Source organism: Toxotes jaculatrix, chromosome 8, assembly GCF_017976425.1.
Source record: "Toxotes jaculatrix isolate fToxJac2 chromosome 8, fToxJac2.pri, whole genome shotgun sequence".
In the NCBI taxonomy this organism is placed as follows: domain Eukaryota; kingdom Metazoa; phylum Chordata; class Actinopteri; family Toxotidae; genus Toxotes; species Toxotes jaculatrix.
Window position 1 is genome coordinate 23,579,614 of NC_054401.1, and position 11,894 is coordinate 23,591,507.

Below are 11,894 nucleotides of genomic sequence, written 5' to 3' on the forward strand. Positions count from 1 at the left end.
CTCTTTACCATAAAAATACGTCTCTAAAAATAAAGCAAGCACGTTTGGTGAGTCGGATGGATAACGCCTCCTGTACGCACGCTGTAAAATTAAACTCCAGCCACAAGGTGTCACGGTACAGACAACAATAAGCATATGTTTGTTCAGGACAGTTACTCTTTCCTCTCACTGTATATTAACACCTGTAGCCTACAAAATAACGACAAAGACACGTTTTCACTGACTGTAGCCTTAAACCCACTGGCATTCTTTTCACTTTTAATGTCTGGTTACATTAATCATATCATTACATTAATCATCAAAGATCTTATCTATCATATCTAGTCTGCTCATCAAGTAAGGAGAAGGGAAAGTGCTCATATCAGTAAAAGTCCCTTTAACTCTGATTAAATGGTCACTCTCAGTCAGGATTCTAACATAATGTCTTAAAATACTAATGTCCTTTAAAAAGTGAGTGTATGTTGTTTACTTTCCTGCTTGATGAAACTAAACTAAATTAAGAAGAGGGTTGGTCTCATCCGGGACACAAGATAGATTTGGAGGCATTACACTAATACCAGTAAAAACAGAAACTGGATTTCATCATTGCCATGCCCACCTTTCCCTCACTTCAGGTGACACCCCCCCTCTGCACTGGTTCACCAATGGGGAAATGACTGTACCACCTGTGTGGAAACATCTGACCAATCAGCAAGCAAACCTTCATTTCCTTGTCTGCCCTGCCTCTTCAGGTTCTGCAGTGCCCATCTCTTAATTTACCCACTTCTAAACGGGATACAAACCTGGCCTATGCCGAAACTCACATTTTACCTGACATCAAAGACACTGGAATATATTTGAGCAGGCAAAGTTACAGATGATTTCATTGGCTGTTTTGACCGGGAAGTTAAATACAGCCCGCCCCTTGCGGGCCTAGTTTTCTCAGTCTCACACACAAACTTACCTGCACCAACTAGAAAGTCCAGTTTCTCAAGCAAGTCTTAAAAAACACCAGAGAGTCCTGGAGGCAACATGGACCTGGACAGGTAGGAAAGAAACATTAATATTACGGGTAATAACTTTCATCAGTTTTACTCCAGTGCTTAGAGTATTTGATTTGTCTTTTGTTTGGCTCTTTGTTCTTTGCACACGGGCAACAGAATCTCATTTAATTAAAAAAAAAAAACAATTTCTATAGTTTATTCCTTTTAACATTTATCTGATAAACAGTAACTTCTATCAAGTAGTGGCACTGCAAGAAATAAAATGCCCTAAATACATCACAGACACAAACGTTTCTTAATTTATATAACGGTGATATTACACTAATGTACTATAATTGTTGCTGAAGATCTGACTTATTAAAAACTACAACATGTGCCTTTCTAAAACAGATCTTGTACAGTGTCTCTTATCACCAGCTTCTCTGAATGACATCTTATAAGTGACATTATAAAAGTAATTTAATTTTGATCATGAATCACCAGCTCGACATTTTCTGAACCGTCTCAGTAAGCAGTTATTCCTCAGTGAACTTACGTAAACATACTTCACATGGAGCAGGCGATTAGACTGAAGTTTGGTGAGAAACAGCCTGGGGCAGACTTGGTGGCTTTGGCAGACGCGGCCTCTGTTAATGACAGACTGGCTTTGCAGTAACAACATTTATTGTCTCTTCCCATTGTCCTGTCGTCCTCTCAGTAAACGGCTGGTGGTGGTGGTACCAAACGAAATGTCGGTGCCCTCGGGAAGGGTGTTCAGCAGTGAGGATGAGGCGTGGAGGATGTACCTGGAAAACCCACTGACTGCTGCCACTAAGGCCATGATGAGCATCAACGGAGATGAGGACAGTGCAGCAGCACTGGGTCTGTTGTACGACTACTACAAGGTGTGGATGGCTTTATATTACAGAACAAATCCTAAAAAGACAGTTTTGGTATAATGTGTTCTGACTTGTTTCAGATCTTATTTTTTTGTGCTTGCTGTAACCCTGCCAGGTTCCCAGAGAGAGGAGACGTGCCCCCAGTGGTGTTAGACCCACAGACCCCTCCGCTCTTGGTCCCAGTAACTGTGGGAGCTTGGAAATACTAGATCACCATCTTCAGGCTCATAGATGCAAACCTGTCAACCTCTCTCTAAACAACAGCAGCACTGCTGAACATCAGGGCTCCAAGTACGGAGCCACCAGCCTTCCAGGAGACAGCAGAGGAGGACATGGTAAAGGTGAAGGTGGAGTGGCTCTTGCTCTGGTCAAGACAGAGGGTCAGGCGTCCATGGGAGTTTCCTCTCCTGGAGGTTCCTACCTAGAAGAACCCAGAGACCAGATAAGGATGGCTTACGGGCAGAGCTGCTATGATTTGTCCCTTGGGTACCTGAAAGATGAACAGAGAAGCACCCCAGACAGCACATGTGAGGACACTGTGGAAGGAGAGGTGAGAGGGGTGGCATTATGTCTCCCTTTAGAAGTCAGTATCACATTATTTGGATTTTTTTTTCTTTTCTCCCTTCTGAAACACACAGTGTATGTTGTCTCCTCTCACAGATGTACCACAGAAGTCCCTCCTCAGGAGCTGATGGGTTCCACTGTAGCCTACAAGTGTAAGTTGAAATTCAGACGCAAACAGAAGCATTAAACGTGTAGACGCTGCCAATCAAAAAGACTGATGCTGGTTTTATGCACACGCAGAACGTTCTTGGCATTAAAGGCTGACACTAGCAAAATTCTATGTTTTTGTTTTTATCAAGTCACATGAGAAGACCAAAACCAACAATTATGTTAATTATGACTTTCTGTGGCTCTCAGCCCCAAACGCATTCATTCTACTACTGAAGAAGAAAATCTTTAAAAAGGGCTCAGAGATGTATTGATTAATGCCCTAAAACAGCTTGGCATTGTAGTTTTAACATCACTCAAATAGTGCATTTGTTGGCAACTACTTTCAGCTGCGGGTTAATACACGTTTTTAGTGAGTATTTATTGTACAGCAGCAGGATGGTGTAAGTAAACTGCAGTGTGTGTTCATGGTGAGGAAGGAACATGTCGCCCAGTACAACAGCTCATTCATTCTTATGTTTTTAACAACAGTGGAGCTGTAAGATAAATCAGGCTTGTGACAATAAGAAAAATCTAGACTATTATAAGGCCTAAAGCTGTGCTACTGCATGTTGGAGTGTCATAATGAGGCACTTCTTGTTCCAACAACCTTCTTCTCATGCTCCATTTGCAAATTGCAACATCAGCCCTGTACAGTCAGAAAACAAATCTTCAAAATTCATTCTAATTTTCTTAGTTTTCTTCCTCATCAAAATGTTGACACTGTTTGTGCTCATTTTACTTGCATATGCAAAAAATGTAATTTATTCTTGTATGAGAGGAGATGCTGTATCTTCAGGACGGCTTGTCAAACATTTCCACACATGCTTGTTTTCTTACAGTGACACTTTCCAGTACAGTCTGGAGGCCAGCATGTCGCTGCGGCAAGGAGAAGGACCCATGGCTTATCTGAACCGGGGCCAGTTCTACGCTTTGACACTGTCTGAGACCGGCTTCAGATCGTCCCTCAATCAGCACCGAAGCAAAGTGCGGGTGAGTCGACCGACGCCTTCAAAGGGCCCTGATGGGAGCCCATCCCGTAATGAGCAATGCACCATGGGAGGCTCTGAGCTGCAGCGGGACAGTATTGTACAGGTGAGGGAGGGGAGATATAGTAAATGGAGAAAAAATGTGGAGGTAGAGGTTGAAAATTGTACTGTTAGCTTATTATTGGGCAGCAGTTTATTTTTTCTTCTGTTTTGTCCTGATTATATTATATCTCGTACTGCAGAGCGTCATCATGGTTGTCTTTGGAGAAGACAAGTGCAGAGATGAGCAGCTGAAGAATTGGAAATACTGGCACTCCCGTCAGCACACTGCCAAACAGAGAGTCCTGGACATCGGTAAGATGATTATTGTTCAGTTACTGAAAGGGCCGACTACAACATACATGTCTTGATGGGGTTTATAAGAAGAACAGGTGGGGAATAGGCTCAGGTTCAAAAACCATGCAGGTCAAAGAGACAGTAAGCAGGTGGAAAACCTACAGGAGCCTCCAGGAGAGTCTCTGTCTTATATCCTGAAGTGAAACCCGACACAATTTGAAGAACTGTCAATTCTCACATTTGCATTTGCATAGACGTTAAGAGGAGAATTAGGTGGGAGCCTGGACTAAGGCCATATCCTGTACGATCAGCAGGGGACAGGCCTCAACCTGTGGTTTCACACTCAATGGAATGAATCACAGATGTCAGATACTCTGGTGGTTCAGTATGTGGCAAGTTCATGCCAATACCATGGCGAGTGGAAATTAGCCTACATGAGCAGACGCTGAGTGTTTTCGGAGGTTCAGAGGGCATTATGGGAATCTTTACTGATTTAGATCTTCACCTGTTGGCAAACTTGCCTTGTGAGAAGATGCCAGGCTATGATGTGTGATACTGTGATATATTCAGTTGATAATAAGTCTAAACAGATGAATTTCACAGAGTTTATTTAAGGACAGAACAGTCTCCTAGCAGCTGAACAGTGGTGGAAAGTAACTTAGTATATGTATTCAAGTCCTGTACTTGCTTTAGGTACTTGTACTTTACTTGAGTACTTCCATTTTATGCTACTTTATACCTCTACTCCTCTATGGTTTTGAAGGAGATACTGTAGTTTTTACTTTGGCAACTATAGTTTCTTTACAGATTATGATTTTGCATTAAAACATATTAAAAGCTTATAGAATTCCATGTTGAATTGATATGTTGAACATGATCAATCTATTAATGTAATATATAATATTATATAAGTCATTTTTCTGTAGAATGGGAATTTTTAGTTGTGACACTACTGCATTTGCTTAAAATACTTCTGTACTTTAACTTAAGTGGGAGACTTAAGGGTGCTATAATTCTGAAAGTGCCCTAAATTTAAAATGGAGCTGACACCAAACATCCCTGAATCCACTGAAACAGCCTTCTCTGATCTTTCACTTTGCAGCCGACTACAAGGAGAGCTTCAGCACGATTGGGAACGTGGAGGAAATTGCCTACAATGCTGTCTCTTTCACGTGGGATGTCAGTGAAGAAGCCAAGGTAAAAAAAAAAAAAAAAAAGTGTCAAATTTGTGTCAAAGCAAGAAATGACTGATCTAAAATGGGAAAAAAAGCTGTAGAGACTCTACGTCTGTACCCACCTGTTTGTCAGTGGACTGTTGACACCTCAGGGTTTTTGAATAGTTGGTGGAGCATATGCCAGACCCCCGTCCACCCCTAAGCCCTTTGTCCTCCATGACATGAGGGAGCAGGTCGTTATCTAGGGTCACAGGCACGCCCGGCACATGGCAACAAACCTAGAAATGGAGCTCCTCGGATTTCACCTTTATCAAGGTGATAAACACATACACACACACACCCCCCCACACACACAGCATCAGCCCCCCTCAGGGTGTCTTAGGCTCAGGAGACTGTGGCTGTTGCTCCCATTCAGCTCAAATTTAATGAGGAGTCTGAAAACAGCTTCACTGAAAGAGAAGCCTTTGCAGCTTTTGTTTGTGGGTAAATATTTAGTTCATCAAGCTGTATTCACTCAGTTTATGCTTCTTCTATGGTGGCTTCAGAGAGAATTCAGACCTCTCCACTTCTTTCACAACTTATTGTATGTCAAAGATTGTGTAGACTGATGAGCAAACATAGCAGCATTATCCATTTAAAATGAAATCTACTACACATTTAAGTGAAAAAGTGAAGGGGTGTGAATACTTTCTGAAACCTCTGTATGTTCCTGTTCTCCAGTTGAGCTCAGTAACATACCAGTATGTCCACTTATTGTGAGAATATTTGTTGCAGATACATGTCAGACATCTTCATACATGTTCATATGCATGTTCCGGCTTTAAAACACGTTATTATTCCAGTGAATAAGTGGATCCTGACTGCTAGTCCCTAATATGTCGATCCTACACTTCCCATAATGCAAGCCAATAGCATCTTTTCAACAGACCCTCTCTACCTGATAAACATTTTTATTTTCATGCAGAAATCCAGTTTGTCCAATACTTTGGTTTATGACCACATACCTGCAAAACTAATAACATTCCCATCAGCTGAACTGAACAGTCACCATGCTCATTGTAATGAAGTGTGAAATGTATTGGTATGGGAGCTGAGCTGCTTCCTGCAGTACGACTCTGTTTTTGTGTTTGTTTGTTTGTTCCTAGTTGAGCGGATGGCATTAAACAGCCACTTTACAGTGCCCCCGTGAACTCTCTTCACTTTTTAGGAAGGCATTTGAATGCTCGTACATCCAGTGAGCCTCCCACACACACACAAACACACACACACACACACCCAGATGCTAGCAGCAACGCGTTCAGCGCTTCTGGAGAAATTTAAATGGCTTGGGTCTGTGGAGGTGTGAATTTGTGGAGGTGTGTAGGAGGCTCATTTGTGCTCCAGGCCTTTCCAGCAATCAGCCCTCACCTCTGCAGGTTCAGACACGACGCTGTTGATGCTGCGTAGTGGGAAAATCGCCGTGGAGCCACGGTGAGGAATCTCTACCGTTATGCGTCCGACCTGCTGCTCGAGCTGTTGGTCCTGTTTAACAGGAAAATTCGTCAGAAGTTTATCTTAGTTTAGATGGTTTGGCATCAAACAAATGTCATCATTAATCATGGGACTCTTTCCCACCATGTAACCAGATGTGTGAAGATTACCAAATATAGTATTGTACACTTCATGGTTTGCAGTAGTTAAATGATTGTAGTGTAATTAGGGTCTGATTTTGTGAATAATGTTTATCTCTTACAAGCGTATAAAAGATTCAGCCTCAGCATGGGCGCAGCTCTGCTCTGCTGCCATGAAACCACAGCTAATTCAGCCTTTCATTATGGAAATCACACTTTCTCCAAAATCAGATTCATTCACAAGTTTAACATTTAACTTCAGGGGCGTAGAGAAGTGGGGGAGTTGGGCACATTTGCATGGCTGAGTGTAGCTTCTGGCCTCTGAACGGCTGCTGCTGCAGTGACTCATGACCCTGTGACCCTTTCTCTCATCACTGCACGGCTTATGAGTCAAGTCGAGATTCACTAGAGAACAAAGATCTCTGTCAGATCTGACTCCCCATCTGAGACTGAACGGCTGTAAAATGACTAAGCTTCAGCTGATGACAGGCAACTCACACGTTTTCATTGTTAAAGTACAGAGAGTAAGGCCTTTGAGGTGTCAACCTTGAGGTGGATGGACTACAACAGCAGAGACCACGTCAGGTTCCAGTCCTGTCAGCCAAGAACAGAGATCTGAGGCTGCAGTGGACACAGACTCACCAGAACTGGACAGATGAAGACTGGAAAAATGTTGCCTGGTCTGGTGAACCTGGATTTCTGATGGGGCTGCAGATGGTCGGGGTCAGAATTTAGTGTCAGCGGTCCAGGATGCTGGCGGCGGTGTAGTCAGCAGACCTGAATCCAGTAGAACACCCCTGGGATGTGGTAGAACAGGAGATTGACAGCATTAATGTGATGCAGCCATGTCAACATGGACCAATGGATATACTAACTCCCTTACTCTTAACTGTCACAAACATTTATCTTCTTTTTAGCTGCAGCCTCTTCCTGCTTACTAACTAGTTTTCGTGCACTCACAGTCTTTCCACATACCTCCCCCCAGCTGCAGAATGACTCCCTAGGACCAAGTGTGCCTGAGTGGGAATCACTGCTGTATGACTACTATTTGATGAACATCTCTCCTGCTGCTTGTTTTAGGTCCCAAAACTCCAGAAATGAACCGTGTCCTCTGTCTTATTTTGGTTTCTCAGGTCTTTATCTCAGTGAACTGTCTGAGCACAGACTTCTCCTCGCAGAAAGGCGTGAAGGGGATGCCTCTGATAATCCAGATCGACACCTACAGCTACAACAGCTGCAGCAGCAGACCCATCCACAGGGCCTACTCTCAGATCAAGGTCTTCTGCGACAAGGTGAGGAAGGCGGCTGTCTGATCTGGTCAACAACAAGCACATCATTTAGACTTTTACTGGCTGTAAGCATATTCTGTCCCATCAGCCCCCTGTGTTTGTTGCAGGGCGCTGAGAGGAAGCTCCGTGATGAGGAGAAGAAGCAACTCAGAAAGAGGACGAAAGGTAAGAACATTTTTTCTTTCTTCTTTGGTTAAATAATGAAAACACTCATTTTGATTACGTACAGAAATAACATTAGCGAGCTTGATTTTGAAATCTGGTGAAACAAGGCTACAGATCACTGTCCTGGCAATCATACGGCTGAATGGAACAGAGAGGACAGCAGGAGACTAAAAAGCCAAGCAAACATAATCAAACCGTATCATAGCTGTACTTGGAGTGGTTGCCTGGCAACAGATGTTGAATTCACACTCTCTCTGAATTAGGGAAAAACGGCAGCTCGGGGCCAACCTCTCCCATGAAGAGGGCCGAGTGCACGCTGTTCAAAACCATGACTGACCTGGACTCCCAGCCTGTCCTCTTCATTCCTGACGTCCACTTTGGAAACCTGCAGCGAGCAGGGCAGGTGAGGGACCCCTTCCTGTCTCTGACACACACACACACACACACACACACACACACACACACACACACACACACACACACACACACACACACACACACAGACAGACAGACAGACACACATAGAGAGGACATACCCCTGTCCATTCTGGCAGTGTGACACATGATGGGTTTTTACTCTGTTTGCAGGTGTTTGCCTTTAACACTGAGGAGTTTGACAGAGATGGGTGAGTATCGTACTTTCTGCTCTAAATGCGCATGTGTTGCACCTCACTGCGCCATGTGCACCGGTGTAACAACTTGAAGCAGTTTATTTTTGATGATCTTTCTACAGTGAAGTCTCTGTATTTGTGTCACAGTAAAACAGATGGTGAAATGGACTGGGGGGAGGGGGCGGAGGCGAGGGGGTGGTGGGTGGGGGATTCAGATCATTTAAAGCAACAACCATTTTATTGTTTACCATAAAACGACAGCTTCAAAATCATTTTGATGGTGCACTGACTTGTAATAGGGAGAATGAGGCGTTCTGGGACAAATCCTGGTCGCAGTCCTCATTCGGGGTGCAAAGTGTGCTGCATCTGTTCTGGGACTAAACTCACTGGACATGTCACATTAGCTGAATGCTGACTTGACATGAGCGGGCAGCATGATTGCTGGATTGTACTGAGATGACGATTTTGTGTTTGTTGGCCTGAGGGGTTGACGGGCTTTGTTTTCTGTACATGAGCCGTTACGTTCTAGGGGTACACTGCTTGCGGTATCCTTAACCACTCGGATGTGGAGCCCGGATGCACCGGCGTCCTGTAAATGACCGCCTGTAGCTGCTGAGGCCACTGCTCAGCAAAAGTTACACAGCCTTGCTTTAAATGGTGTGTGTGTGTATGTGTATGTGTGTTTATGTGTCAGGAATGTTTTGCTGAAGAGGATGTCATGTGTTGCTGAGGAAGATATCTGTCCACCCCAGGCCAAGAAGTCCAGAGCAGACAATGAAAGAAAAGGTGTGTAAATGTCATGTTTGTCTTTTTAGGTCTCCTAGATCTTTTTGTTGCATTTGAGTCAAACGCTGGGCGTCACTGTACATCTGTTTTTTTTGTCTTGTTTAACCCATGTCTCATCAGTTCTTCTCTACGTGAGGAAGGAGTGTGATGAAGTGTTTGATGCCTTAATGCTGCAGACCCCAACCCTCAAAGCACTGATGGAGGCCGTGAGTACTGAGACTAGTATCGCAATGTGGTTTTAACTGTTGTACCCTGAAACAGGAAAAACACATTGGATCCATTGTGCTAGACAGGATTAGTTTATCTTAGGAAACTAATGCAATCTCTTAATAAACAGTGACTCTCAGCTGTGACCTTCAGCATGTTTGAAATACGCTGTCTCTTCACAGATCTCAGAGAAATATGCATTACCTCTGGAGAAGATGGCCAAGGTTTACCAGAAAAGCAAAAAAGGGTGAGTCAGACTCCACAGAAACAACAACAACAACAACAACAACAACAACAACAGGCTGCAGTCATGCTCACGTTTGGAATTAGGCTCATCAGCATGCTAACACTCTCACAGTAACAATGCTAACATGCTGATGTTTAGCAGATTATTTGCTAATTTGCACAAAACACAAACCTACAGCAGATGCCATTAGTTTACTAAACCAAAATAAAAATAAATAAGTCGGGCCAGATGTCTAACACCAGAATGAAGCATCAGTCCATCCAGCAGAGGATTTAATATTTCAGTGGATAAATAGAAACATTCAGGTTAACTCAAGGAAAATTTTCACTCGGTGAATGAAACTAGTCTTTCTAATCTGTTCACTGTCTTCCTCAGGGTTCTGGTGAACATGGATGACAACATCGTCCAGCATTACTCCAACGAGGACACCTTCATCCTGGCTATCGACAGCTCGGCAGACTCCTTGCGTGTGACTCTGTCAGAGATCTGACGGTTGCTGGTGGATGAAGCTTTAGCCGAGCCCTGTGTAAAAACCTGTGAATATTGTTAGCAGTATTAGATCACAGTGCCGTCTTTACTGAGGCCCACATAGGACTCTCAGTATGGATCATTGGCTAATCCACATACACCTCACCTGCTGTAGTACCTGTTTACCAGACAACCTGCTGTAGGAGGATTCTGTGAACTAAGAGCACAGGCTTAATGTTGAAAACCTATGGATTAGTTGTGAGGTGATCTTTCCTGGCTAACTTCCTAAGCAAGTATTCATAGGAATTCACCTGTTAACACTTTTCGTGTACCTGTGACTGAGACAGGATCACCACACAGCATCCATCCAGCCAGCTTGCTGTGGCTTCACAGGAAGAAGGCAGCTCAGTATACAGCAGCCTTATTGGATTAACAGCAGCGGCTGCTGTTTGGCTCCTCTGGGGGCCTCTGCCATTCTTCCTGTTACGTCCTCTAGCGATGGAAGTGTTTAAATTACTTGAGCAGATGTTTGAAATGCTCTCACTTCAGAGCGAGCTTATCCAACATCTTGTGCTGGCACTGAGCAGCACAAGATAGTGGATTAGCTTATTGTTTCGTATGTATATAATTATTTCTAGATGTGTTTTGAAAGTGATCTCTGGTCTCTTGAACTTAGTCTAATCTTTGTTGGTTGTCCATCTTGTTTTTTTTATTGATTGGTCATTTTTAAAGCCTACTAAATGTTTCCAATTGGTGCCAGTGGAATAACAGTTATCACAGGTTGTGATTACATGCCGGTGTCTCAGGATCTATAATTACATGAGGCACAATTATGGAACAAGACTGCAAGTCTCCAGGATGCCGTTAAACTGTTTTGCTTCCTCTGTGCGCATGTTTATTGCTTTTCCTCTCACTGAACAGACTGTAGTCAGTAGTATTTCTGGTATTAGTTAGGGACTTACAAAGCCCAACCGGTCCATTTACACAATCCTCGTCTGAGGCTACTGCAAATCATCAGAGCTTAACAGTCTAATGGCTCTGTTCCAGCTCACTGCCTGTGTTTACACCTGAGTCGCTGACAGCTTCTCCATCCTTCACACGCTTCATGCACTGATGTGATGTACAGTCTTTTAAATGAGTCAATAAATAAAGATTTACAGCGGGATCCAAAAGTCCAATTCTACTTTCTCATTCTTGTGAATGGAAAAACATTCCTCAATGCCTGGACTGACATTGAGGAATGTTTTTTTTCAGAGACAACAGCGACAGACAATTAGTGATTCTTCCTAATGTTCACATGAACTACATCTTCAAAATATCCACAGCAGCCTGTTCTGCTGTAAGTGGCAGCTTATAAAGAATAAATGACATTGCACTGAGTCACATGGTTTAAGGTGACAGATGTCAGAGTTTCCTGTGGACGTCAGAGGAAGAAAAAA

General features: G+C 43.4%; 1 protein-coding gene across 2 annotated transcripts; it reads left to right on the plus strand.

Annotated features, from left to right (window-relative positions):
* The first annotated feature begins 764 nt into the window (after positions 1 to 764).
* On the plus strand, positions 765 to 11,624 carry LOC121186344 (grainyhead-like protein 2 homolog). Of its 2 annotated transcripts, none has more exons than XM_041045037.1 (15): positions 765 to 1,025; positions 1,681 to 1,867; positions 1,977 to 2,411; positions 2,522 to 2,577; positions 3,415 to 3,667; positions 3,804 to 3,915; positions 5,000 to 5,094; positions 7,816 to 7,974; positions 8,079 to 8,136; positions 8,400 to 8,539; positions 8,725 to 8,762; positions 9,442 to 9,533; positions 9,654 to 9,739; positions 9,923 to 9,987; positions 10,363 to 11,624. In XM_041045037.1, the coding sequence occupies exons 1-15, from the start codon at positions 1,012 to 1,014 to the stop codon at positions 10,475 to 10,477; spliced, it is 1,905 nt and encodes a 634-aa protein (XP_040900971.1). In that variant the 5' UTR covers positions 765 to 1,011; the 3' UTR covers positions 10,478 to 11,624. The 2 variants fall into 2 exon arrangements, with proteins under 2 accessions (XP_040900971.1, XP_040900972.1); XM_041045038.1 differs by having other exon boundaries at positions 3,415 to 3,565.
* Positions 11,625 to 11,894: the final 270 nt, after the last annotated feature.

Excerpts from the sequence above, each read along its gene's own strand:
- LOC121186344 (XM_041045037.1), top strand. Across the intron at positions 3,668-3,803 it reads AGCGGGACAGTATTGTACAG|AGCGTCATCATGGTTGTCTT; the intron begins GTGAGGGAGGGG and ends CTCGTACTGCAG. Across the intron at positions 7,975-8,078 it reads TCAAGGTCTTCTGCGACAAG|GGCGCTGAGAGGAAGCTCCG; the intron begins GTGAGGAAGGCG and ends TGTTTGTTGCAG.